Source organism: Halichoerus grypus, chromosome 14, assembly GCF_964656455.1.
Source record: "Halichoerus grypus chromosome 14, mHalGry1.hap1.1, whole genome shotgun sequence".
NCBI classification, from domain to species: Eukaryota; Metazoa; Chordata; class Mammalia; order Carnivora; family Phocidae; genus Halichoerus; species Halichoerus grypus.
Genome location: NC_135725.1, coordinates 7,425,669 through 7,451,655, shown reverse-complemented (window position 1 = coordinate 7,451,655; position 25,987 = coordinate 7,425,669). Strand labels below are relative to the sequence as shown.

General features: G+C 42.0%; 1 protein-coding gene across 7 annotated transcripts in view; it reads right to left on the bottom strand.

Moving 5' to 3' along the window:
• The window catches only part of GLIS3 (GLIS family zinc finger 3), a 439,369-nt gene that overhangs the window by 88,957 nt on the left and 324,425 nt on the right, over positions 1–25,987 (bottom strand). For all 7 annotated transcript variants that reach the window (XR_013443988.1, XR_013443987.1, XM_078062287.1 and 4 more), the window contains 2 exons: positions 11,881–12,042; positions 8,030–8,140 (listed from right to left, as the gene is read on the bottom strand). Coding sequence is in view for 5 of the 7 variants with exons in the window: in XM_078062287.1 (XP_077918413.1) it covers positions 8,030–8,140; positions 11,881–12,042 (273 nt within the window). In the remaining 2 variants the exon portion in view is untranslated. The remainder of the gene's footprint in view (positions 1–8,029; positions 8,141–11,880; positions 12,043–25,987) is intronic.

Below are 25,987 nucleotides of genomic sequence, written 5' to 3'. Positions count from 1 at the left end.
TTCCTACCCCACATTTCCGTTTGCCATCTGGGCAATCAGCCCACCCCTTGTGAAAATCCAGCTTTGACATCTCTGAATGCCTCAAGGGAGAGGAGTGTATCTTACCGTTTTTTTTTTTTTTTCTTACACCCAAGCACTTAGCAGACTATCAGATACATGGTAAATGTCAGGTAAGTAGGAGGCAATCTTCCAGGGCATGTGAAGCATAGATTCTTCTTAGTTGGGCAGAGTCTTTTTGGGTATTACAATGAAAGCCAGGTGAAACAGTCACTAGGGGTCCTGCATTTCTTTTAGCTCAGATAGTCTTTCTTCTTTTCTTTCTTAAACTTTGTTTCTTTTATATTGAGTTGTACTTGATATACAAAGACCGGCATGTATTTAACGTATACAATTTGATTTGGACATATGCACATAGCCACAATACGATTACCATAGTCAACTTAACAGATACGTATAGCGCTTCCCAGGGTTTCCTTATGTCCTGTTGTGGGGTTGTTTTGTTTATTTGTTTTGTTTGTCATCAGAGGCTCTTAATTTTGGAGAGTCAGTGAAATCTCTAGAGCCTCTACCTAGAAAATACATTTTGCATATAATTTCTGGGATTTCGTGAGTTTCCTGAAATCCATCCAGCTGTGGAGCACCCCCCCCACCCCTTTATGGTCCATGGAGCCCAGGTTAATAACCCCTGAATAGAACCAAATATCACAGGTTCAAATTTCTTTTTAATGCCCTCTGGTTTGGGTCTCAGCTTCCTTTCTCTTGTTTGGATCTTTCTTGCACCATCATCCAAGCATCCACATGACCCGGAAAGACTGGCTATCGTAATCACGGAACCATGACTCCACCCACAAGACTATTCAGTTCTCGGGGAAGGAAATTATTTGCAAAGACATTGTCATCCCGTTGTCATTCACATACTGCCCTGGATTGCAGGTATGTGATAGAACAATGGCTTCTGCTGAAATAGGTCCCCCTTCACCTCTGAGGCCCTGTATTTGTCTTTCAAGCCAGCTGTGAAGATGGGAAATGGAAAAAAACTAGGGCATGTAACTTAAGCAAAGTCACAAAACAATTCATGGCACTGCTTAAAAGAGGCCGTAGCTTCTGACATCCAATCCAAACACTGCTCTAAGACACGACCACCTGCCCAGGGTCCACCAGGAAAAATTTTTACGTTAGGCTTATCCAGGCCCTGGCGTGAAGTCACCCTGAAAATAAATCTTCGCTGCTCAGAGAGCCAAGATACAAACAAAATGGGAAAATATTTCCCATGGATATCACAGGCAAAGCTCAAAGGGAAGACCAAGAGAACTAGCAGAGAGAGTGGTGACCACTCGAGGGATGCGAGGACTTTAAGGACAGAGATGAAGCGCGGAGCCCAGGAAGATCTGTGTTTAGCTGTGTCATGATATTTTAGGACATATATTTAGGCAGCAGAGAGTCGGAGCTAAATGCTTTTATTCCAAAACCATTTTCATCAAGAATTCACAAAATCTAATAAGGGAAAGGGAATGAGAAGCTTAGAAGGCTTCTGTCAATCAATCAAAAAAGCCATTACCTAGGCACTGTTTCCATAGGCTAGCTGTGCGAGGCACCGTACGGCCCGAACTGCTTATTAAAGCAGCTGCCAGAGGATCCTCATGCCTTACATGGCTGGCCAGAGCTGTGCCACACAACCCCGTTTTTTGCCCTCAGTCAGAATTTTCAGGGAGAATAGAAGTAAAACTACTTTGCCACGTATGACAAGGTATTGTAAAGTCATCGAGGACAATATAAAAACCCACGGATCTCCTCTTTGCTTTCAAATGACAGAACCCAAGACTTCACTCCTTAAGAATGTCTGTCATTTGCAAAGGAACTCTCAGATGCCATGTTCCAGAAGCATTCTATGTGTGAGACTTGATCACAGCACTTCTCCAATCATACTGAAAGCACGTAAGTCCGTGTGTCTTGCTGGAATGTCATCTTCAGGAGGGCAAGTTCAGGTCGTGTTTCTAAACTCAGAGCTGCTGCAGGGCCTGCCCTGTGCTGATGGCTCAGTGAATGGCAAATGCTGACCGTCGGGAGTCATGTTCTTGGGTGGGAGACGAAAGCTATGCGTTTCACTGTCTAGCGCCCAGTCCTTCTAATGCCACTGTGATGGAGGACGCGCTGACAAACCACGCAAGGAGAACAGCTAACGTGATCCTGACATCTGCTGCTATATCCTTACTGTGCCACCTTCTTCTAGAAGAAGTTCAAACAGGAAGGCACAGTGGTTTTCTTTAAGTAGTCCCCATGCCCAGCGTGGGGCTTAAACTCATGACCCCGAGATCAAGAGTCTCCCGCTCCACCGACTGAGCCAGCCAGGTGCCCCCCACTATAGTATTTCGATGTACACGGTGCTTTTTTAAAATTGTGCACTGATGCATTTTTCTCATTTCCAGAGTGGTTATTCAGATGTGCTCCTGACCGTCTCCCCTCAGTAGGTCCTTCTCTGTAACCTCCGTAACAATCCCCACACTGTTTCCTTGCCTGCATTTACGCTACTTATTTTCTGTTGACCTCTTTATTGTTGTCGGGTTTCATCAAGACAACACGTCTCTATGGAGACAGAAAATATGCATCTGTCTTACACCCACTTGCACGACTGGGTCTAGCCCAGGGCCTGGCACCCAGTGGGTGCTTAAATAAATATTTGTTAGATGAAATAAATGAAATTATGTGAGATTATTTCTCAAGGAATTTACTAGAAGAGTAGTTTGTTGAGATGCTCTAGAGGAAAAAGATTTCATATGTCTCCAGCTCTGCGAATTCTTGCAAGAAAAAAACCTTGAATATTATTTAGCTCTGCATTTCCCAAACATATATGACAACAACAAACTTTTTAAAAGGAATATCTCATAACATCCTGTGGGATGTGTTCCAAAGAACACACTTTGGGCAACACTGCTCTAAGACTTACAAAAAGACCCTGGGCCTCTAGGCCTGCTAGCTAGGACGTATTTTTCTGTATTCACAAGGCTGAAGACAGGTTTTCTGCTCTCTCCAGAAAGGAAGAGAAGCTTTTCCTCACCAACTGCTTACTTTATAGGCAAGTGACCCCACCCCTCCACTTCCCACACCCCGTAGGGATTCTCAAGCCCTTCCTAACAGCTACAGCACCATTGCCCTCCAAAGCAGAGCCGCAGTCACTTCCCTAAACTGGAAGCCTCCACGTGGCTGGTCTCAACTTCAAATCAGTGCTATGAGTCGAACGTTAAATTTATTAAATTTAAGATGATTTCTCTTTATCGCTTCAGCTGAATTAATTAACATCACTACTTTGGGCCACAATCATTTGCCTTATAAAAGCACATCCAGCGCCTTTCTCAAAATCAGTTACCCTCAACTGAGGCATCAGGACATTCGGGCAGGACAGTATGGCCCACCGTCGTTTTGAGGAGACAGAGAGAAGCAATCTGCCACCAACGGTCATTAAAGGATAGAAGTTGGTGAATGACTCACTTACAAAAAAAAAAAACCATTTTAGTGCCATTTCAACATCACAGAAGCATCACTCCTCCAACAGGATTTCCAATGTGATTTATGGCATGTGAGAGGAAGGGGGCGGCTAGTTCATCCTGAAATCATGCGTCCATGATCTGTGCCTGTGACTGACTGACGTTCCATTAAGAGTCCGAGTGAGAGAAGGTGGGGGAGAGAGAGAGGGAGGAAGGGAGGGAGGAAGAAGGAAAGAGAAAAAGGAAAGTCACCGTCTGGGAAGACCTCTGATTGTGTGGCCCCCTGTGCAGGCCTCTGTCGTGCAGATGACACCAGAAAACAACCGGGAGGAAAGTGAGAGCCTCAGCAGCTCCTCTAATCGGTGCGTCCATGTAGGGGAACTAGAACCTTCTTTGGAAGATTCTAACAAGGGCACAAAGCAAGGTGAGCTCTGCGGTACTTAATGAAATTGTTTACAGCTTTGAGGCAAGATGGGGTGGTGGTGACTCCGAACAGAGTCCACGAACCCCTAGTTCTACCAGAAGAGGTGCGTTGCCTAAGTTGCTCTGTCTTAGCCAGACAGCGACCCAGAGCTGCCCCTTAAGCAGGAAAGAGAAGTGCATGTTGCATTCGTGCAGGTTCCGAATGCTGTGCTGGGTTTATCACAGCCTGGTTGAGGCTGCGACCCATCAACCAGGGAGGGTCAGAGGTGATTGTAAACAGTTCACAAATCACAGCCAGAGTCTGGCACCTTTGGGGAGCTGTGAAATGGACGAAAGATGCGTGCCGTCTCTAACTTTTGGCCCGGCATTCTTTTGCATTCGCTTTCAAAAGTCCATTTCGATAACAAACCAGAGTTGAAGGGAACCCCACCCCCCACCACCACCATCACCACTTATGGGCATTTCCACGATGCAAATGAAAAATTCTGATAAAGCTCACAGCCTTGAGGGAAATTTCAAGTGGCTTATTGCCTTAGTTTTCTCTTATTTCGCCACTCATCAGGCAGACCTGAAGGACAGAGTCTGCCTTTTGCTCTGCAGGCTAAGTTCTCTTCTCGCCCAAGACCATAGCTGGTGACTTGAGTATCCCGTGACTCACTTATCCGTGTAGCCCTCTCTTTAATGGACTCAAGATCCGTAAGGCGCATTCAGTGGAAGAAGACTGTACACCAGCTGATGGAATGTGTGGGTGCGCACACATTAGGCAAAGAGAAAAGTTACTTTCTGCATGCAATGAGCCAAATTACCCCAATTCCTTTGCAAAAGAGCTTTTCCCCCCTTCTTCTTCTTTCTTTCTTTCCATAGCTTGAATAATATTTAGCTAAGCTTTCAGGTCTTTGGTTTTTCAGTAGGATCCAACAGGTGTGGGGAAGGGCCATCTGCCCATGGCCAGGGCATCATTCATAAGGACTCTGCCTCTCCTGATAAACATCTGTCTTACGGCTGAGGGTGCCTTGTCACTGGCCCAGATTTCAGAGTGGGGCCTCATAAAGCTGGCAACGTTAAGACCAAAATAATGTCATTTAGTGTCTAGGGGGAGGTTAAAAAGAGGATTAGAGGAAAGCAGGCAGGCAGGGTATATTAAACGAGTCCATGACTAACAGGGTGTGACAGAAAAGGGTTTTATTCTTTTCAACAAAACAATTCCCTAGGGCTGGGACCATTACTCCACTGTGCCTTTATCACCTTGGAATTTTTATGGTTATTTTTGATGAATTCACATTTTTGTAAAGGCTTTTTTGAAATGATGCCAGTTTTCAATTTTTAATTAAAGTCGTAAATAATCTTAATTCTGCCTTAAAAGGTTTATTGTTTCTTACTTCTTCTTCTTCTTCTTCTTTTTTTTTTTTTTTTATTATTGCTGCCAGGAAATATTTCAAATACCAAGCACTGATGTGAGTTAGCAATTAGAATCTCTCCAAGGTCTAGTAACAACATTGTACCATGTAAATATTACACGCCAGCACCAGGTCTGAAAATGGGGATTGCCTGATTTTAGGTTTATGCGCACAGCTTCTCTGAGGAGTGGCATTTCTTCTTTTTATTGGATGGAGCAACTTTCATTGTTTTAATTTCCGCAGATTAATTTATCACTGATTCATAACAGATTTTTAAAATCTTCAGATTTAAAAGACCGGTTAAAATTTGGAGAGCAAACCTGGTAAACTTGTCCCTAAGGTATGGGCAATAAAAGGCAGCCACATCCAGCTCACCCATTTGTAAGAAACAGGGTGCACATCAAAAGCAAAATCACTGCAGACACAGTACCTCATTTTCTGGAAGACAAAATTAAGAGAATACTGCAATATTTGATATTAGGTTATAATATTGCTCCTGGAAAGTATCTCCTTGCTACCTAGCCTGACTGTTGAAGGCTGTCTGCAAACTGTCTTTAAATTTCTATTTTGTAGTCTTGGGGTCTGATTTTCTTTTTTTAAATTAGTGCTTCAAGAATCTTTCACACAATCAAAACTATTCCTCCTTTATATAGAGGCTGAGACACACCGTGTTTGAACAATGGAAACCAATTAATTAATAATTCCTGAAAATATCTCATTCTGTTTCCATACTTATTGTCAACCCAGGTTACCTTCTTTTTTTTTTTTTTAAGATTTTTATTTATTTATTTATTTGAGAGAGACAGAGATAGCGACAGAGAGCACGAGCAGGGAGGAGAGGGAGAAGCAGGGGTCCCACTGAGCAGAGAGCCCGATGTGGGGCTCGATCCCACAACCCTGGGATCATGACCTGAGCCGAAGGCAGACGCTTAACCGACTGAGCCACCCAGGCGCCCCCCAGGTTACCTTCTTATGTGGAATATCGTACTGTTGCTTATTTGCCGGCATGTGGGATCTGCATTCTCCCCTGTCCAAGGCAGGTGTTTTTCTCAGTGAAGGTGCTCTCCAATCTGATAATGGATTTGCTATTATGGTAAAACTTCATACATTTCAGACAACTTAGGGGATGAATGGTCAGATTTAGGAGAAAAAACCCTCAAGAGTTTTGATTCTGTTTTATTTTTGTTTTTTAAACAAAGATAACTTATCACATCAAGTTCATAAGATACACACACAGATACTGACAAAAGCCATTAGGTGGTGGTCCTGCCGACATAGTGAACAGGATGCAACCCTGGTGTTATTTTAAAAAGATTAAGTATCCTTCTTAAAATTTTATTTATATTGTTAATTCACTTAGCAGTTCCTTTGCTCTTCTTCAATATAGGAATATATTTAGCCCATGTTGACTGATCATCTGTTGATAATGATCATCTGGTATCAGTTTACTGTATTCCAATAAAAGAGACTTAATTGTATTTATAGAGGAAAAAATGATTTTAACAGTTGACTTACAAGAGTGGGTTTGTATGCAATTAAGATTATCCATCAAATCCTTCCGACTGGGCATTTTTCTCATTCACAGGGAAGAGGTCAAATTCTTTCCATATATGAGCCCTCAACTGGCATTATGCTAACACCTCTCAAGGAAGAAAAAGCTCAAGTAAAAAAAAAAAAAGACTACACAGCATTTCCCAACATAAAAGTGTTAAATCCCCATAAACCATGAAAGAATGCACAATTCTAGCTCAGTAAAAGTGCTGGTGACCTGAAAACCATGGCCATGGGGTTCAATCACATCATGGGCTTAAATCACTTGACATAGTTGAATCTTAAATTTCCCTTACTTTTGTTACGAAGGGCCCTTACATGAATCGGTACCATCTCGACACAAAGGAAACATTCAAAAAGCTAAGGTCAGCTCAGTGTGTTTGTGTTTTTCTTCCATGGTCAGAAGGTACTTGTTGGTCCAAAAACTTACAAACTCAGTTATTGGGAAATGCCTTGAAAGGTAATAAGCTCCTCAGCTCTCAAGGTGGGGAGGCACAACGTGGCCAACTACCTGCTGGAGATTTTACGAGGTCAAGAGAGAGAGAGTCAGGTGGGTTGGCTGGTTGATCTTTAACATTTCTTCCAAATCCAAGACACTATGCTTTCTATGTACTTTGAAAGATGCATTAATTCCTCAGTGATGTCAAAGTAATCTTAGGTTCAATTCCTTTCTCAAATTTCCATACACAGTACCTATTAAGAAACGTGTTTTTTTTTTCTAAGCTTAAAGGGAGGGATGCTCTATACTTATCCTAGAGATACACCTACCTTCTCCATCAGAACTAAAATGGTTTTAGCCAATTGATATTTTATGAAAAAGCACTTATCTCCAGAAAGGGTTTTTGTTGTGCTGTTTTTCCCAATTCAATTTTCTTTAGCTATGTGGACGTAATTTCCATAAAAGCCTTGTGTCACTCTCCAGTTTAGGTGACTTCCACTAATTTTCTCTGATTCTTATTATACAGGCCCTCCCCAGAAATTCATATCTGGTTAGAGGAGCTATGCAAACCATTGCACTGCTATTACTTCGTGGGAGACGCCCCTCTCCTCAAAGCGTCTAATGCATGTCACAACTTGAGAGGTAGAAGAATTCCAATGCCCTGCACAAGGTCCCAGTACCGCAAGAGTAACTTAAATGTGCTTTTCCTGGCTGGATAAATTCTCTTTTAAAATTACCTTTTTCCTTGCTTGTTGATCTTTGGAAGAATGTGCCTTCACATGCTTTCGTAGGGAACTTGGGTCTGTGTAGCGTTTGGTGCATCCTGGAATTTGACAAGCATAAGGTTTCTAAATAAGAAAGAAAAAAAGAAACCAGTTGTAGTTAAATCATAAAGGTAACCGGGGAAGATTTACTCAGACTACGGACTTCAGAGCATGAACTGTTACCAACTGACTGAGGTGAAATGCTGGTTAACACTTGTGCATTTTAATTAGAAAGCCCAGTAAGTTTGCATCAAGGCCAAGAGGAGGGCAAACTTTCAAGAAACAAGGAGACATCTTTAAGGGTGCACTCTCCCCACAAAACTCTTGTGGCATTTTTGGATGTGTACATTACTAGTAAGCATCTCTAGTCATACTTACAGTTATGTTCCCCTGAAAACAATCTTTGGCACTGTCAGAAACTAGGCAACACATATTCTTTAAGAGTTCAGGTATAAAGAAGCTGCAGAAAAGTCCAGAAAAGACTGGGAATGTTTCAGAGGAAACCTGATTCAGAAAGAGAGAAGGAGAGATTTAAAAGGGAATATTAGTGGAAAGTGAGTGAGAGACAGTAGGTTTTTCAAACAACAGGCACATGAAAACTCAGCCAGAGGAATGTTAATATTATTATAGGGGTTACAGGTTTAGAGGAGTCCTGATACTCAACCTGTGTTATATGTCTAAGCCCTTGGCTGGGTGCACTGAAAACATTCGTTTGGGCTACTTCAATTTCCCCGTGCTCCTGATAGATGTGAGGTGTGGAGCCTCAGGCTGAGTCTAGAATCTTTTTAATTTATGCGTCCCTGGTGATTGGTCTATAATAATTAGGAATGAGTGAATGGGAGCACTACCCATCAATTCAAACTGGAGCACCTATTCCTACAGTAATAACAAAATGCAGAGCAACATATACGTGGATTACATTATTTGCCTTATTTATGATTCACTTTTTTGTTTTTACCATTTTTGATTCCAACCACAAGGTGAAGTCATGAATATATAATTCAGTTTGACACACCCCATATGAATTCTAAGTGTGATGTGTCTGTTCCTTGACTGACTGACTGACTGAATCACCCAACAGGTCTCACGGTTTCGTGGGGTGCTGGGCACTGCGTTACATATAAGAAATCTAACCACCAACAGTGGATGACCCAGGCTCTCAATATCTCAGCTTTTGCAAACGGTCAGCCAGTGTGGGTGGAAGCCCCTCGCCCACGAGTTTCCACTGGGTAAAACAAAGGTTTTCTTTCACCTGGGGCTCTCTCCTGGGTTCACAGGCTTTCTCACATTGGCCTTCCCTATCCTGCCCTGGCTTTAGGGGAGCAACTCGATAATATCTTTATCAGCAGTCATGTTGTGACCACATAAACTCACATTCTGAGCCCTCGAGGAGATGTGGCATGTAAAAAAACCTTCAGGAATATTAACGTGTTATATAAATCAATACCATTATTATTACTATGGTCGCTACTATTTGGGTTGAAAAGACAAGAAATGAGTAATGTGATTTTGTATTTGATTTTGAGATGTTCTCGGAGAAGGCTTGAATACTCACCATTCCTCCCAGCTGGCTTCCCTCTCTCCCCTGCTGTCAGCCCCCTGGGATCAGTTTGCCAAAACAGCAATGTCAGGAGCTGGTCCAAGTGCTACTGGTGTACTGGTATTTTTACTTCAGATTACTGAAACTTTAAATGGCACGCTACACTTTATCAACTATATTTTCCATGTGTACTCTAAAATCATTCCCCCTGTTTAGATATTAAGATGCTAATAGAGAAATCAGTCAATAAAACTTTTCAGGGTTAGAATTATGAACTCGGTAATCCTTGCAGGAAAATCATTTTCCTATAAGTAAAGAATCCATTGAGTTGAAGAAAGATACTTTATCCAAAATTCTGACAGCATTAGCATAAGGAGTGCTTAATGAAAGGAAATGGGGGCCTAAATTTAAATAACACATTCTTCAAGCAGCTACAGTTTGCTTTTTAAAACAAATGTTTAATTTTTACATGATTTTAAAAGAGCTTACCAATTCATTTAATGCAATAAAAATTTAAACAGGAGGGCAGGTTTGCATCTTAAAGGAAGAACGATGGTTTTAAAGGATTTAATAGAGTGGTGCTTAAAAAAAAATAAAAGTAGCTGGGTTTTAAAAAGCTACTGCATTGAACTGAATCATGAAATTATTATCTGTGGTAGCTTTCCTCAAAAGTTTTAAAAAGTGATTTTTTAAAAAAAAAATTCCAAAATGATTTTAGAAAATGCTCGTAGTCTGATTAGCTAAAATTAGCTCCAAGTAAAGAAGGGTATTGTAGAGCCGTAACACTTAGGCTCACAATAGTTCTTTCAAACTACAGATAACTAGCTAGAGTAGAGGCAATTTCTCAAGACAATCTTGTCTCGTGAATGTTCATTCTTCCATGATAAAGTTTAATGACAAATTGGAAAATTTATTAGATTCTACCAAGACCATTTTAGACATACAAAATAGGGCATTTTAACATAATTTATTCTTTTTTCCTATTTCTACCTTTTAAAAAATCCTGCTATTCACCAAATTTATTCATTTCATATTCTATTCTGTTGGTCCTAAAATCACTGAATTCAATTCAGCTAGAGCAGAAAGGGGCTATCCTCTGCCCATATTGCTCTAATTATATTTTAGCTATTTACTAGGCAAACCATCACGTTTATGTATATTAGGAGATAATTCTGTTTAGAAAGGTTATGTGACATATAGCTAAAATGACTTCTATCAATATGACTAATAGAGACTAATATAAAATTTAATAAATATGTCAACTATAACATCAGAAGAATCTTAAATATGTATGAGAAGGTGTGTAGAAATAACAGTATCTTTTCAAAATTCAAATTCTGGTGTAGTTTAATAATAGACATTGGAATGTTAACACTGAAAAAGTACTGTCATGAATACATTATTTGCAAGAATGGGGGATAAGAGATCTGTGATGTGTATAATACATTTATCCTGATGGCTTTGTTAAGTGGAGAGAAATAGCACACTGTCTACCTGGCCTCGTGGAAGGAAAATGGCATCAAAACTCGAGAAATGCAAAGGAGGACGATCAACATTAACAGAAAACAGAAGAGTCTTAGGAAAGGAGCAAAATGTGACCACACAAAGAGAGTTAAGGTGTAATGATGAAAACCCCCCGTTCTCATAGGGGTTATGTCAGTGGATGTGGGGCTGTTAACACACGGGGAGGGGGGAGGCATAATGAAACTGAACCCCAGGGAAAGATCTGCTGGTTCCTTTTAGATGGCCTGAAGGTGAAAATGCCAGGTGGTTTCTAAAGCAAAAGGCCAGATTCACACTCGGTAACCATGCCAGCCCCAAAGTTCTTATGTCAAAAAAAAAGAACCAGGGTGAGGTGGGGGGTGGGGAAGAAAAACCAACAGAAAAACCACTTCCTATTTCTAGCAATAGTATATATTATCTACTTTCGCATACCTTGATATTCAAATACTTATTTTTTAATGCCCAGTCCCTGGTAGTCATTCTCTGTCCTCCAATCTACTATGTGACAGCCCGTGACCCACTCTGCTTTGTACAGAGGCAATCAAGGAACCCCTCTGTCTCGGGCAGTTGTAATACTTCGGATAACTTGTCACGACAGAAAAATAAGGAAAGAGCCAAACAGGGCCCCTTGTGGACCTTCACCAAGCTTCCACTGCTGCCCTTGGCACTGTCCCTATAACCTGCAGACCATAAAGCAAACCCCTTCAGCAGCCCACTCTCAAACGGGCACTCCCTCAGCCCGGAGCTTGGGGCTGGAAGTCGGAAGCTCCTGCCCTCTTACAGTGTCCAGATGTGTCCTCTGGTGCTTGGCGCGGTCGCTGGAGTTGCTGAAGGCCTTCTGACAGCCCGGGTGCTGACAGAGGTACGGCTTCTCGCCCGTGTGGCTCCGCAGGTGGATCTTGAGGTTCTCCAGCCTGGAAAAGGCCTTCTTGCAACCTTCAAACTGCAAAAACAGAAAACGAGTTTTGGTTGTTGAGAAGGAGCTTGAATGTTTGGGTCTGGGGGACGGAGGAAAAAAAATGTCCTTAGTGTGTATTTGGCCTAAAACAAAAAAGACAAAACAAAAAAATAAGATGAAATCCAAACAGTAACAAATATGACTTCTAAAAATACCCACATAATGATGTGAACTGCGTTTTTCCACTAATATACATGCCACTTTCCATACCAGATCTGGGTCCCAAACTGATTTCTGTGATTACTTATGTCAGAGAAAATTTGCTGTGAACCATCTGGCTCAGTTAATAAAAATACAGTAATGCGTGTCTTAAAGAGTTATTAAAAATTAACACACTTTTCCATTTCCAAATTGGACTAAATGGAAGGAACCAGGAAGGAAGAAACTTTTTACAACTAATAAACTAAAAAAAAAAAAAAAAAATCAAAGTGATGTACGAGAATAAAAGTGAGCTTCTGAAGATCCAAGAGTCCAGGATGCAAAAGGCATGTGTCCGTGAGGCCGTCACAACCATAAACTTTCTGAACTATCTCAAGGAGTCTCTCAACTCCCCAAAGAGTGACTCTGTTGGCGTACGCAGTGATGCCAAGCCTAACGAGATAAAAGTTTGTAATGTGCTTTTAAAAAAGGAACTGGAACATAATTCATGTAGTGCTGAGAACGTTTTCCAAATGAAGTGACAGTTTTACCTATTTTTGTTTTTCTAAGAAATGTTGTTACCTCGTTCATGAAGAGAGGAATTGAAAATGAGAGGCTGAAGGTTTCAAGAAAGGCTTTATTGGTTTGTCAATAATATTTATCGATGGGACTATTTACTACATGTCTTCTGTGGGAAAAATATCAGCGACTATATTAGAGGCTCATGGTGATTCCAATCCTGAAAGTGACAATCTAATAAAGAAAATGTGTTACAGAAAGCCTGTAAATGAGGCATAAATGTGAGCTGGGCATTTATCCTGTGACTCTCTTTGGTAGTAAGCCCCAGAATACTGTTGTCACTTTGACAATTTTCATCCCATTTCAGTTCCCATTGCAAAGGAAATTTAGGAATATGGAAACAGTGTTTAAAACAATTAAAAAAAAAAAAACACCTCACTTCTTAGAGAGGAATGTGGGGGGCGGGGGTAGAACAGAAGTAAAGAAGGTAAATTCAAGATGGTTTCCATTCGAAATCGGCAGTATTATTCAACCTTACTACAAGACATTTTATAAAATCCCTCGGTTCTCTGCTTATTACAATAGATGATGGAGGACAGAGTATATCGTTCATGAAGCGACGGTCCAGAACTGGCCAGGTTTAAGGAACGGATGAACTAAGGAGAAAGAATAACCAACCATGTCATAACTCCATCTATTTAAGTCGTCCAGATTTTGCATGCTAGAGTATTTTAAGAAATTTATGAAAGTTGCACTTATTTTTGATTGAGAGTTATACATGTTTCGCAGACATATGTTGGTTTATTTCAATTTTGATATTTTGCTTAAAATAATTTTGGTGTTTTCCTGATTTCTATTTCACATAAAAATAAATTTAGCCTGAACAGAAGATGATTGCTGACAAAGCCATAACTTTTTCAACAGAGTGAAAGGCATATAATGATACACTGCTCGAGGGAGAGAGGGGTTAAGTGGCTTATTTCTGCAGGTTTCCAAGGGGGTCTCAAATTTGAGAAGAAAGGGGCTCACAGTCAACCCCCAATTCCTGGCTAAGAGGCCTCTGCCGACCAAACCTCTGGTTTTAAGGTTCTCTCTGAAGGGCCACTTGGAGCAAACTGCTGGAGCTCAGCTGATTTGACTTAGAGTCTCCTGGTTGATCACACTTAGGTCTGAAATGAACTTGTGGTTTCGGACCTCTCAGGCCCGTAGTCTGGTTCCCAGCAAGGCTCTTTTGTAGGATGGATGTCGTGCCAGGGCCAGCTCCAGGGTGCAGACCCAGACCTGGGGAGGTCCCAGCCTCCACCCCCTCGTACAAGTCACCCCAGATCCCGGTCAGAGGGAAGGCTGCATTGTCTAGGCACCAACATGGGGGTGGGGAGCCACTTTAGAATAGACAAATGAGGTTTCTGTGAGCACCAGACAAACAAGACCCCCAGATCTACCACAGAGGAACTAGAGGGATCCCACACACGTCCTCGAACTAATTCAAACCATCCACTTGATCAGACATTAATTGGATGTTAGACTGGCATTTCCACGTTCTCTCCTGTTCAGTGCCTGTGTAAATGTCCAGTAAAATGTCCAGTTAGAGTCAATTAATTACTATTATTACTATTAGCAGAAAGAGTGATCAAAGACCAAAAGGCTTGCTGCATCCCATGGAAATGAGTGAAGAGTGAACTACATCTCAGAACATCCTGACCGTTTTGAAAGAGCAAAGATGGGAGGAAAACATGAGCACCCAGACTGAAAATGACAATCAAAAGATTATCTGTAAAAATCACGAAAATCCAGCTGATGTCACAGGTCTCCTCCGCAGCAGGGAAGTCTGGAAGGTTCCAGGGTCTGCAGTGCTTGCACTGGCCCTACGGGATTGTCAGGGGAAGAGACCAAGAGTGAAGGGGTTTGACCCCACCGGGTTGTACGAATAAAGGCAAGAGAAAGGCAATTTCTCGGACTCAGGGGCTCATAATATACACCACCCACTCACTCTTGATGGAGAAATTCACTTGAAACCATGAACCCCCAACCGGGAAAGTCAGACACTGAGGAACTGACACAGGGCTCCATGGGGGGCCTTGCACCCAACACCTCAGGGCAGTCGGGAGAGCACCACACCTGACTGAACTCGCCACACCGACAATGCTGCAAGAAGAGGAAGGAGGGGCTATTCATTTTTCTAATGGGGTCTGGATGAAACTTGAAAGCAAACAATTGTGTAATGAATCATTATTATTCATTATGGGAATAACCCTGTAATTCAACACAAGAATTTCCTTTCCCTCGGGGCAATTTTACCCCTAGATTTATAAATTCAGCTAAATGCAAATGCATTAAAAATAAACTAACATTGAGATAGAAATGTAAAAGACTGTTACAACATACCCCCAAACTGGATGCTTTGGGTGTCTGGGCAAATGGATGCCTTTTTCCGTGTTACTGGGTTTTTTTTTCATGTTTTCCAAACCTTTAATGAGTGAGTTTCACCTTGCGAATAAACATCTGAAACCTAGGAAAGCAAGAACCACAGAAAGAGCATTTCCTTGGGTTTAGCCAAAGGCTTTCTCATCAAGTTCCTATCGTGCAAGGTCCATCCTGAGATCTTAAGTCCCAAGTGTCACCTGACTGCTTTGTGCCGCTGTCACCAACCTGGCCTTATACAAAACTCGACCAACAGGCCCCTCTCAGGTCCCCTCCTTCCCCGACTTGCTGTAGACCCAGTCACCAAGGGCTAGTAGAACTAGACCACCAGGCCCGAGGTTGCCTGTGGTTCAAACACAGGTCATATGGAAAAAGACAAGAGAAAAACAAACTCTCAGAATCCAAGGGGGCAGCAGAAGGAGGAAACACAGAATGCCAAAGAAAGACAAATACAGGATGATAATGTGGGAGGGAGTTGGGGGGTGGGGTGCAGGTATCTGATGACAGACTAGTAATTTCATGTAAACAACATTCTTTTTTTTTTGTCCCCAGCAAGTATTGGGTAAGCCCTCTGCGCATGGCTATTATGTGTGTTAGGCCCTGGGAGGAACAAGATGAATGAAACTCGAGCTTTACTCATGGGAAGATGGACGCAAGGTCAGGTGTATGGCTGGGCAGCGTCCATACTGATGCAGCTGAGCAGGGCTCCTCAAAGAGGTGCTGCAGGAACGAGCAGCATCCCAGTGCCCTGGGCCTCTGTCGGACATACAGCCCCCCGCCCCACCCAGAAGTACAGCACAGAACCTTGGGGGTGGGGACCCAGCAATCGGGGTGTCGACAAGCCCTCCAGGAGATTCTGATGTTATATCCGTGAATGCCATTCATATTGCAACCACTGTTGATTTACTTCGGAAAAACCTCCTGGCAGAAGTAAAGTGCCCGGCGGGATTCACCCACTTCTAACTGTGGCAAGAGCTACGTGAACTAGTAGCCGCGCTGGCCCGAAAAGGAACATCTCCCGGTGAGGGCGGGGTAAGGGCGCGTCATCTCTATTCACGCCGCGAATGGCGTGACGTTTCAGAATGCCAGTCTCGCACTAGAGAGTCCACACAACTCCTGACTTCGTAATCGGCTGCCCGGCAGACAGATGGTTCTGAAAGAGGTACTGCCTATAAGCCCCCTCAGCGGCCTCCTGACCAGCAACGCAGCCCACACTTCTAGTGCCCAGTACACTCCCCTGCTGAGAAAAAGCACAGAAGGGGAGCCATAACTTTCCATTTGCACATTTCGGCGACTTTACAGAACACACAAGAACAATGCATGAAACTGGAAGTGACAGAACCTTAAATCTCGGGGGGCTTGGAAATACTGCATTGCGTGAAGCCTCACTCTGAGAATGATCTCTAACTCCGAGGCTGTTTGCAAGTAACAAACTTTAAAAAGGATAAATTGCCTCAAACCCAGAGAACCTTAGCTTACACCATTTTGCTAATTTAGGAGATTATTTCATATTTAAAGGATCACAACTGGACTGTAATCACCATCCATATATATTGGCTTGATTACAGATTGTTGACATTAAGTGGTATTAAGATGACCTTTGAAATATTACTTTCCCTTTCTATTAGAGGCTTTTGTGTAAGGTTCTGAAAATGAAAGGCTCATTAGACACCATTAAAATAGGATTTATTCCATATGTGTAACCAATAATCAAGTAGAATATTACTCCCTCCCCTAATCAGCTACTTAACATACTGAGAAGCATACTTGGGTGTTCAAAGCAGTAATAACAGCAAACCTTTCCTGATCAGGTTTCTGTACCATCACTAACGTCAACAAAACCCAAACAGAAAGGAGTCTAGGATGCTGGACATGCTTTTTAAAAAATATACATTTGATTTCAATTAAGGCTCAGTGTTTATGACCCTTGGAGGTATACACTTTTACAATTTCATTGGTCAAGACCAATTAATCCCATTAGTGTGGCCGTGGTGCGGTCGGCTGGCAGCTCAGGGAACGGACTGATGGATTATAGCTGGTCCACATCTTCTCCTTACGGCTCAAAGATGATGGGAGGTGAAAGGCATGGGTGGAAAGGCTGGCAGATATTTCCAATGCCGTGGATACAGTCAAGGTGACTTCTACAATAAGACCAAGAGTTCAAGTCCACTTGAATCACAGGCATGCCTGCCAAAGGTGTAAATGAGGGAGAGGGCAGGGAGCTGAGGGCAGGGGCCACATCACACATCTGAGAGGAGGTGAGAAATCCGCCTCACGGACTCAGCCGAGCTTTCCAAGTCTCCTTCTAGGACAGTGCTCCCTGGCTCGAGGTGTCAGAGTCCCCCAAGTCACCCAGGCATCTTGTTAAAATGCAGATTCTGATTCAGTAGGTGTGGAGCAAGGCCCAAGGTGGTGCATTCTTACCGGTCTCCTAGGTGACTCTTCTAAAAGTGTTGAGTGTTCAAAGATTATCCTTTGAGAAATAAAGTTCTAGGGATCATTAAACTACCCTCAGGTTGATAATAATACACAGTTTAATGGGATTTTTTTTTTTAAAAAAAAAGAAGAGAAAATAAACAAAAGAACTAGAGCAAGAAAAAAGAATAAAGAAAGGAACTGCATTTGATGAACCAAACTGTGGCAGCTTCATCCTTCAAAGTGTGGAAGAGTAAAATCTAATTTTAAAATGTAGGCTGGGAAGATAACAGAGAGTGTTGTCTGGAAGAAAAAAAAAAAGCAGAGGAAAAGTTAAACAAAAAAAAAAGGACAAAGATGCAAAAGAGAAAGCCTGCGGAAGCCCACAGGGCCACCTGATTTTGCTTCTCCTTCAGTCTCCATGCACATTTGGGCATCTGGCTCACCTCGTGCCACCCTGAGGTTTCCGTTCCCAATGCATTCTTATTATTAGTACTGGATGTTTGCACAAGTTCTTAGTATTTACCACATCAGTTGGTAGAAAGTGTTACATAAAGGGAGAAGAAGAAAATAATTCAAATGATTTGAGGCTTTTCAAAAGTATCTGGTTCAGGAATTCGTGACACGAATTCGTATGACGGAATTCGGAGAGGGTGATGAGGAAGTCCCGTGTGAGCTCACTTTGTGATGTCCTCATGTTTTCAGTCTAACCACCTTCTTATCTGAACAACGGACTGACAGAAAAGGGATTTCTGTGTTTCCCTTTGGTTGCTAAAAGGTAATATCTAATTATAATATTTCCAAGGTTCTACCCAGAGGAATAGTGGCCTCATTGGGAAATTATTTCAAGTCTTGGTACAGTTACCCCTGCTTAATTTGAGAATTAACTTCAGAGAAATCAGTGCCCCCCCACCCTGGACTGATTTTCCAAAGAGTGCAGATATCTAAATAGATTTGCACTTGCATTTCCTACACCAGCCCTCAGCGTTTCCCAGCCCATTGGTTTGGCTGGCATAGCTCGAGGGGAGAAGAGGCTAGGACACTCGGGGCTCATGAATCAGCCCGTCCGTGCACACCGCTCATCTGGTGTTCTGAAGTGGGCTTTCGTACTCATTCATCCAGATCTTCTGGAACCATTAAACATTTTTTAGAATTAATATAAAACCCTTTCCATGATGTTTTCCTAACCCATAATAAAGAGATCCCAGTTACCATGTTTTTCCCTGTTATTCTAGTGGTACACAATGAATCGATTAAATAGCTCATAAATGCAACTTCTTGGGTTATTGTGCTTTTTGCTTTTGATTAAGAAATCTGTATAAAACAAAGTTTACCTAAATGGGCAGTATGTATGTATTTCTTACCGGCTTAAGGCCATTCATTGCTTCTTAACATTGTGGGTTATGGGTTGATCCGCAAAAAGGTCCTTACTCTACACGAGCTGGCAAAGTAAATGAGGGTACCACTTGAAAAACAAAATGGAAAACGGTGTTTTTGAGAAGCCACATGACAATGTAGAGAGAAATATGTTATTTCTGTGCCAACATTTGAACCATATTAAATTTTTATGGAAATTATCAAGTGTCTGGTTTATAACAATTGACACTTGCTGAGGACAAATGGAACCTCATCTTGGGCACTGTATTTACAACTGGAAAGCGAATACCCCACAGTGAAACACTGGTATTTAAGTCAGAGTATGTGGCCCTCTCCAGCTAGTCAACAAATGTAAGGTATCATATATTATTCACGTTGTGTCAATACAATGCCAGAAAACTATAATCTCAAGCAAATAATTATTCTGTGAGTGGGCAAATAATGAAAAAGGTTGTCTGGGGTTGTTTAAACATAACAATAAGTAAGTTGCCTGATTCTGCTGTTGTTATTAGCATCGATTTCATGCAATCTGCAAATACATATCCACTAGAGCACGTATATTCCATAGGTTCACCGTTAGATCTCAGTAAATGCAGTCTGATTACACGTCAGTAGAACGGATGTATTTAAGTCCTGTAATTGGTCATAAATTGCATAAATATACCTAAAAGAAATCAAATTACTTAATTTTCTTTGTATCTGTGTTTCTGATCACCACATGTCATACATAATTCCATATAAATGTACCTATGTAAGTACCATACTTCTAGGAACTACATATAAAGTATACACATAAAAACAACTTTCAGATGTTTTGCTACTCTGTATTAAAGAAGACAACTGTTCTATTTCTTTCAATCCCAGTCTATACACGAAGTGACCAAGTCCCTGGCTCCATAAAGGGACCACAAACTCCATAGTTTCTTGCACATTCAGCATTTGATTAGGCCCTGCGGATGATACAAAAGTAACATCAGGCCCCATCCTACCTTCTCTGCGTTCACAGAACATCCCAGGAGATAGACATATAGCAGAATAAATTTGGAATCTGACCCAGCCCACTCCAACACCCCTGAATTATTTTCTATATACTCAAGTGAGGAAGCTGACAGCAGTGGGAGGAATCAGCCTTTGGATTTTAGGCATTATTTTTCACTTTTTTTTTTTTTTAAAGGTCAGAAACATTCCCTAAAACTCTAGTTTTTCTAAAAGGTCTCTCCAGTTTCAGGTCTTTCGAGACAGACAGGGGTAGATAAAGTAAAAGACAACGAAGTAAGCAAAAGGAAGGAGAAGAGAGAAACAGAAACGGAGAGAAGACCGCAGGCGGAAGAAAGGCTTAAGTGCATCCGTGGCCAGGTCTGCCCCCCGTCCGTCCTCCCACCTCCCACCCGGGCTGCAGGCCAGTCCAGCTGCAGTCCCCTAATTAAGCAGCAAACTCCTTTTTGCCTCTGCCTCTGCATGTGCTATTCCTTGTGCCTGGTGACATACGACTGACCCCTTGGTGTCACCTCCTCTGTGACGCCTTCCTTTACGCTTTCACCAAGGCACAATAGGTCACTCCCCACACGCCCACCACACCCTGCCCACAGCCTTGCTAACACATGGAGGTACACTAATTGGATTGTTTGTTTCCCCCACTAGGCTGTGAGCTTTATGAGGACAAGGGACTGAGTCTTATTAATCTTTTTATTACCGGCACTGGGTACAGTGCTTGGCATATACTCAAGTGACTGCAGATTATTTGCTAAATAAATGCTAAGCGAAACAGAGAGAATGAACTCTTTGTAAAAAAGCATATTGATTTCCTAGACTTCCTTGTGTAGTAAGCTCATTAAGGCCTTTTAATTAGGTCGGGCCAGTTAGTGCTCATGATGACATCAAATGGTCAACATCGCACAAGCTATAAAAATGTATTTACGGGTTTTGCCGGATTTGAATGTTCTATGGAACTACTGTAAGATATATATTTAATTATTTTAATATCTAACCATGTGGGGAAACAATAGTAATACCAACATATGGTTGTGGTTTTTTTGTGGACATGAGGCACTGACCTCCTTATTGATCTTCTGAGAAACACGGAGCAACACTGGCAAAGGGAGTGAGCAGTTTTCCTACCACACCCTCTTCCAAACTTGAGCTAAACAAACACAGACCCATTGGGAACATGTTATTAGCAATAATTCAAGGCACATAAATGTGTGCCTTCTTCATACATAAAGGAAAAGAAACTGTTTTAAATTGCCCTTTAAAAGCTGAGCTAATATGCTCTCCAACATGCTAGGAAAGAGCCTCTCATCAGAGCTTCTCATGCAAAGAAAAAGCTCTTTGGGGCCTTGCCCTGAGTCGCCCCGTGTCAAATATCCCCAAAAGAGCAGATGGAGCAATTCTTAGGGTGCCATGCCTCTGCCCTCCATCCTATAGCCAGACTCTCTAGAGGGGAGGCAGACACGAGTATCCCATGTGATCCCACGCTACAGCCGTACCTAGCTCCAGAACTTTCTGTGCTCCGAGTACGGGGGCCGTAGCGAGGCCTTGGCTCTGCCTTTCCCTTCGGCAGTGGACTGGCTACCCAGTAACTGTCTTCGACTGCAGAGATGAGAAATGCCACTGCTTGCCTTCGGTTTTATTAAGAATTGGCATGCTTGGTTTAACAGAACTAAGCAATATATTTATTTACTATGGTGTTTCCCAAAATGATTGCTGAATTCTGTCATCTTTTGACTGAGAAACTGTTTGCGGGTTGTAACAGAATGTATGCTAACATACATACAGCAACACAAACTTCCAAGACAAACTGTTTAAGTCAATTTGCTATCATATAAGCACATAGGTGCAAATATGTGCATATGCACTTGTGGGTGCAGCCCTGGGCACACACTAACACACACAGAGCCCACACAGATTCTGTAATAAATGTGTGTGTTTAAGATCTGTGTGCAGGGGTGTAGAGGCAAGCATGAATTTGCCAAGAGAGAAAAGGAAATTCACACACGAAGAGAATAATTTACCATAAATTGGCCCACACTGAGTTTATTCCAAAAAACAGAGTGCAAGATGCCAAATTTTTAATGGCTCTTACTATTCTAGATCTGGCCCTGACAAGCTTTGGAAGAGATGCAAGTGGGCAGGAAAGATGGGATTAAAAAATTATATCTTAAGCCTTTTCACTTTCAAATGTAAAATTTCCACCACTGTGACAGGGGGAAAGAGAGTGATAGGGATATTTTCCTGACACTGTGCTTTTCTCAACAAAAAGCCGTCGATTTTCATTATGCGCTGCTTAAATATAAATTCTGTACTTGCTAAAAGTCATCTGTGTCTGGCTGCTTAAAAAAAGAAGCAGATATGAAAATAATGGAACTCAAACCTTGCATTAGCCCTGCAGCCCTTACAAAGGCGTGAGTGAGCTCCAGAGGACGCGCGTGGCCGCTCCAGTCGGAGGACTGACAATCTCTGGTGACAGGCCACACTGCCTCATCAAAGCCACTCACCCACTTGCTTCCAAACCGCAGCACCTCCGGTTTTCTGCCCTTCACAGCTTTCCCACACGGCCTTCCCGGCGCACACCCGACTGGTACAGAGCAGGTGCTCGGAAGACCTTCCGTTCCTTCTGCTTGCTCTTCCCCTTCCCTGTTCTGCCAACTACCTATCCCACCTCAGAGCCCTCTTCCTTCTTGGTTGTTGAGAAAGCCACTCTCCCCCCTTCCCTCTTCTTCCTATGCTCCCATGGTTCACTCATGGGCAAAAAGCTAAATCCATGAACCCTTTCCAATTATGACTGTTTAGTTTTCGTGACCCGTGGGATATTCAATCACTGTATGCATACACTGAGTTTTAAGATCCTTACAGTTCCTAAGAAAATACTTTGGCTAAGAATTATCACCTCAATTCCCTTGACTATTCTACTTCATGCAACTTCTGCTCCCTCTCTTTGGAACATGACTCCACTGATCACAAGAATGATAGGTCTACATACAATTCTACTTAAAACCATCAAGCTTGGGTTAGATGTGGCTCATCTCAGATGTTTTAATTTGATGAGAATATTGGTCTATTATTCAGAATAGTTAGCCTTTTCACTGAATTTAAACTTCTATTGTTTCCTATTCTCCAAAGAAATTTAAAAAATGAGTAAAACATGTTTCTTTTCTTTTTTTTTTTTTTTTACTTTTCCAAACATAAGCAGATTTACTCAAATTAAGTGACAAATGACGGTCACTAACGAATTATAAATAATTCGATAACACTGTGAACTGAATCCCTCTTTATCAAATGCTTTTGAGTCCATGTGGCTGAGAGAAATGTCTCTGCCCTGATAGCATTCACATCCTCATCTTCCTTCCAGCATCCTTTCCTGCCCCTTACATTGTGACCAAAAACATGTTGTTTCTAAGACATGTTTCTTCCTTTATATTACCTCTTTGGTCATCTTGTAGAGCCAATAATTCTGACATGAGAGTAGTTAGCACACAGTAAATTTTCAAAAAATGTTAGCCATTATTTATATCGTCTTTTATGTGTTCAAATTTTTTCTTTTCGGGGGGAGGGGCAGAGGAGGGGAGAGAGAGAGAATCTTAAGCAGACTCGGCACTGAGCGCGGAGCCCAATGGTGGGGCTCGAGCCCAAGACCCCAAGATCATGACTTGAGCCGAAATCAAGAGTCGGAAGCTAAACCAGCTGAGCCACCCAGCCACTCCAGATTTTCTCGTATATTCTCCTTATTTTATAAGTGAAGGGAATTAGGGCCTAGAAAGGTTCAGGGACTTGCCAAAGTCACAGGCCCGGTAAGTGCAGAGCTGCAGCTAGAACACGGCCTTCTGGCTCAGTTATTTAACCAAGTTTTTCCTCCATGCAACTCCAAGGGAATGTTACTTCTCAAAAGGTCAAAGAGATAAAGAAAGAAACATGTCTTGGAAGGAATCCAAACACATTTTTTCTTTTGTTTCTTTACAAAGTGAAAAATAGTAGTAGTTTAAATTTACTGTCGTGAATAGGGTCAACCATTCTAAATTATACCAATCATTCTCACCCAAAGTCTGAGCACAGCGTAAAATCATTAGTGATGACTAAAAAGTATTGTAAGCCTCACGTTCTTGGTTCTAATCTTCTTTTATGAGACCTGGCATGAAATAATCAACCTGAGCATTCTAGAAGGACCTCAAGGTTGCACACAATCAAATACCTTAGGGCATGAATGCTGACTCATTGCATCAAATGAAGGGGCCCCTGTATTTATTACCAATTTGTCAATGGTGACAAATATTGGTTGTAGCACTTCTAACTCCATCTAAAGCAAAATTCCTCAAAAAAGAGAAAATAGTTCACTTTGCTATTTTCCTTTGTGGGACAGAAGAATCCAACCTGTGTCGCGTCAGAAGGCACATGGCTATCAACAGTTACACTTGGCCTCCACCCTCCTCTGAGCTCCAGGCCTACTGCCTATTCGGTATCTCTGCACTGATGACTCACAGACGCCTCAAAGGAAATATTCCAACAGTTAACAATGACCTTTCCCCCCAAACAGGGTCTTCACTCCCTGCTCCCTATTCACCCAGCAGTGTAGGCCCAGGGTCTGGATGTAATCCTTGACATCTCCCTCTTCCCCATACCCATGTCCACTCTCCAAGTCCTCAGAAGTATCTCTCCAACATGCTTATTTCTCTCCGTCAACATCTGACCTCCCTGCTCTAAGCCACCCTCTCCCACTTGGTCTACACTTCAAGAGACTCCCAGCAGGTGCCCCCACCCACTCCTGCCCCCAACTGCCATGTGGTCTCCACAGTGCCACCAGAGTTATCTTTGGAAAACTGGAACCCTGATCATATCACTCTCTTGTGGTACATTCTTCACAGGTTGCCCACAGGTTTCGGATAAGGACCAAAGCCTAGTCATGGCTTACAAGGTCTCACTTGATCTGGCTCCTGTCCTCCCTCCAACCTTGTCTTCTTCGCCGCCCCCTCCTTCCCTCTCACCCCTTCAACCACACTGGTCTTTCAGTTCCTCAAAGGTACCATGACTTTTCTCACCCCAGGGCATTTACACATGCTATTTCCTTTGCCTAGAAAATGTTTTCTTCCTATTTGCCTGGTTAAATGCTACTCATCTTTTACAACTTAGCTGAAATATCCTTTTTCCAGGAAAGCATTCTCTGTCCCCAAGCTTAGGTTTACTCTCCCCCTTATAGAACATCCTCATGGGATGTGAGCTCCTTCAGGACAGGAGTGAGGCTGGGCCTCTTCACGATGTGTACTAGTGTGCACAGTAAGCTCTCAATGCAAATTTGCTGAATAACGGACAGATGAGTTATTCTATATTAAAATACAAACTATTTACATTATAATGCTGTCTTTCTCTCCCTCCCTCCCTTCCTTTCGCTTTTTACAACTATGTTTCTAGGGCTTAAAATCTACTCAGAAAAACTGTATGCTCCTCAGAACAGTGCTTATTCTAACCAAAAATGGGGAATAATAAAAGATGAGTAGAACTTAACAGACCCTCAGGTCTGGAGAAAAAAAAAATATTTGTGAAGCCCTCTATAATTTCTAAGTGCTATATGAAATGCAAATGTTTTCTAGATTCCAACTGCACGCACAGAAATATCTCAACTCATTTTGACAAAGTTATTCACCAGGGAGATGAATAAATAGCTTCGCTAAATACATATGGTACAATTATACCCAGCAATAAGTGACAATAGGTCTTGCTTTATAGTAATCTAAAAATTCAAAGCCCAATTATTTCGGCTGCTCAGTAAATAATACTGAAAAGACATGGTGGTAAAGCAACTTAAGAACAGACTGTATTAGTAAACGCTAATGATCTCTTTATGATCCACTGAGCCACTTCTTTTTCTTCTGAAGGAAAGAAAGCTTTTCGTAAATTAAGAAGAAGAAGAAAAAAAACAAAGACATCTACGAGCTACAGCCAAGAACAAAATGAAAGCAGGGAGTACTCCTTTTGATCTTTCAAAAGTAGTATTTAGTTAAAGAATTTATGCTGTACTACAGAAAAACAGGACCAGAAACATGAGCGTTTGGGACCTGAAAAATACAGTCAC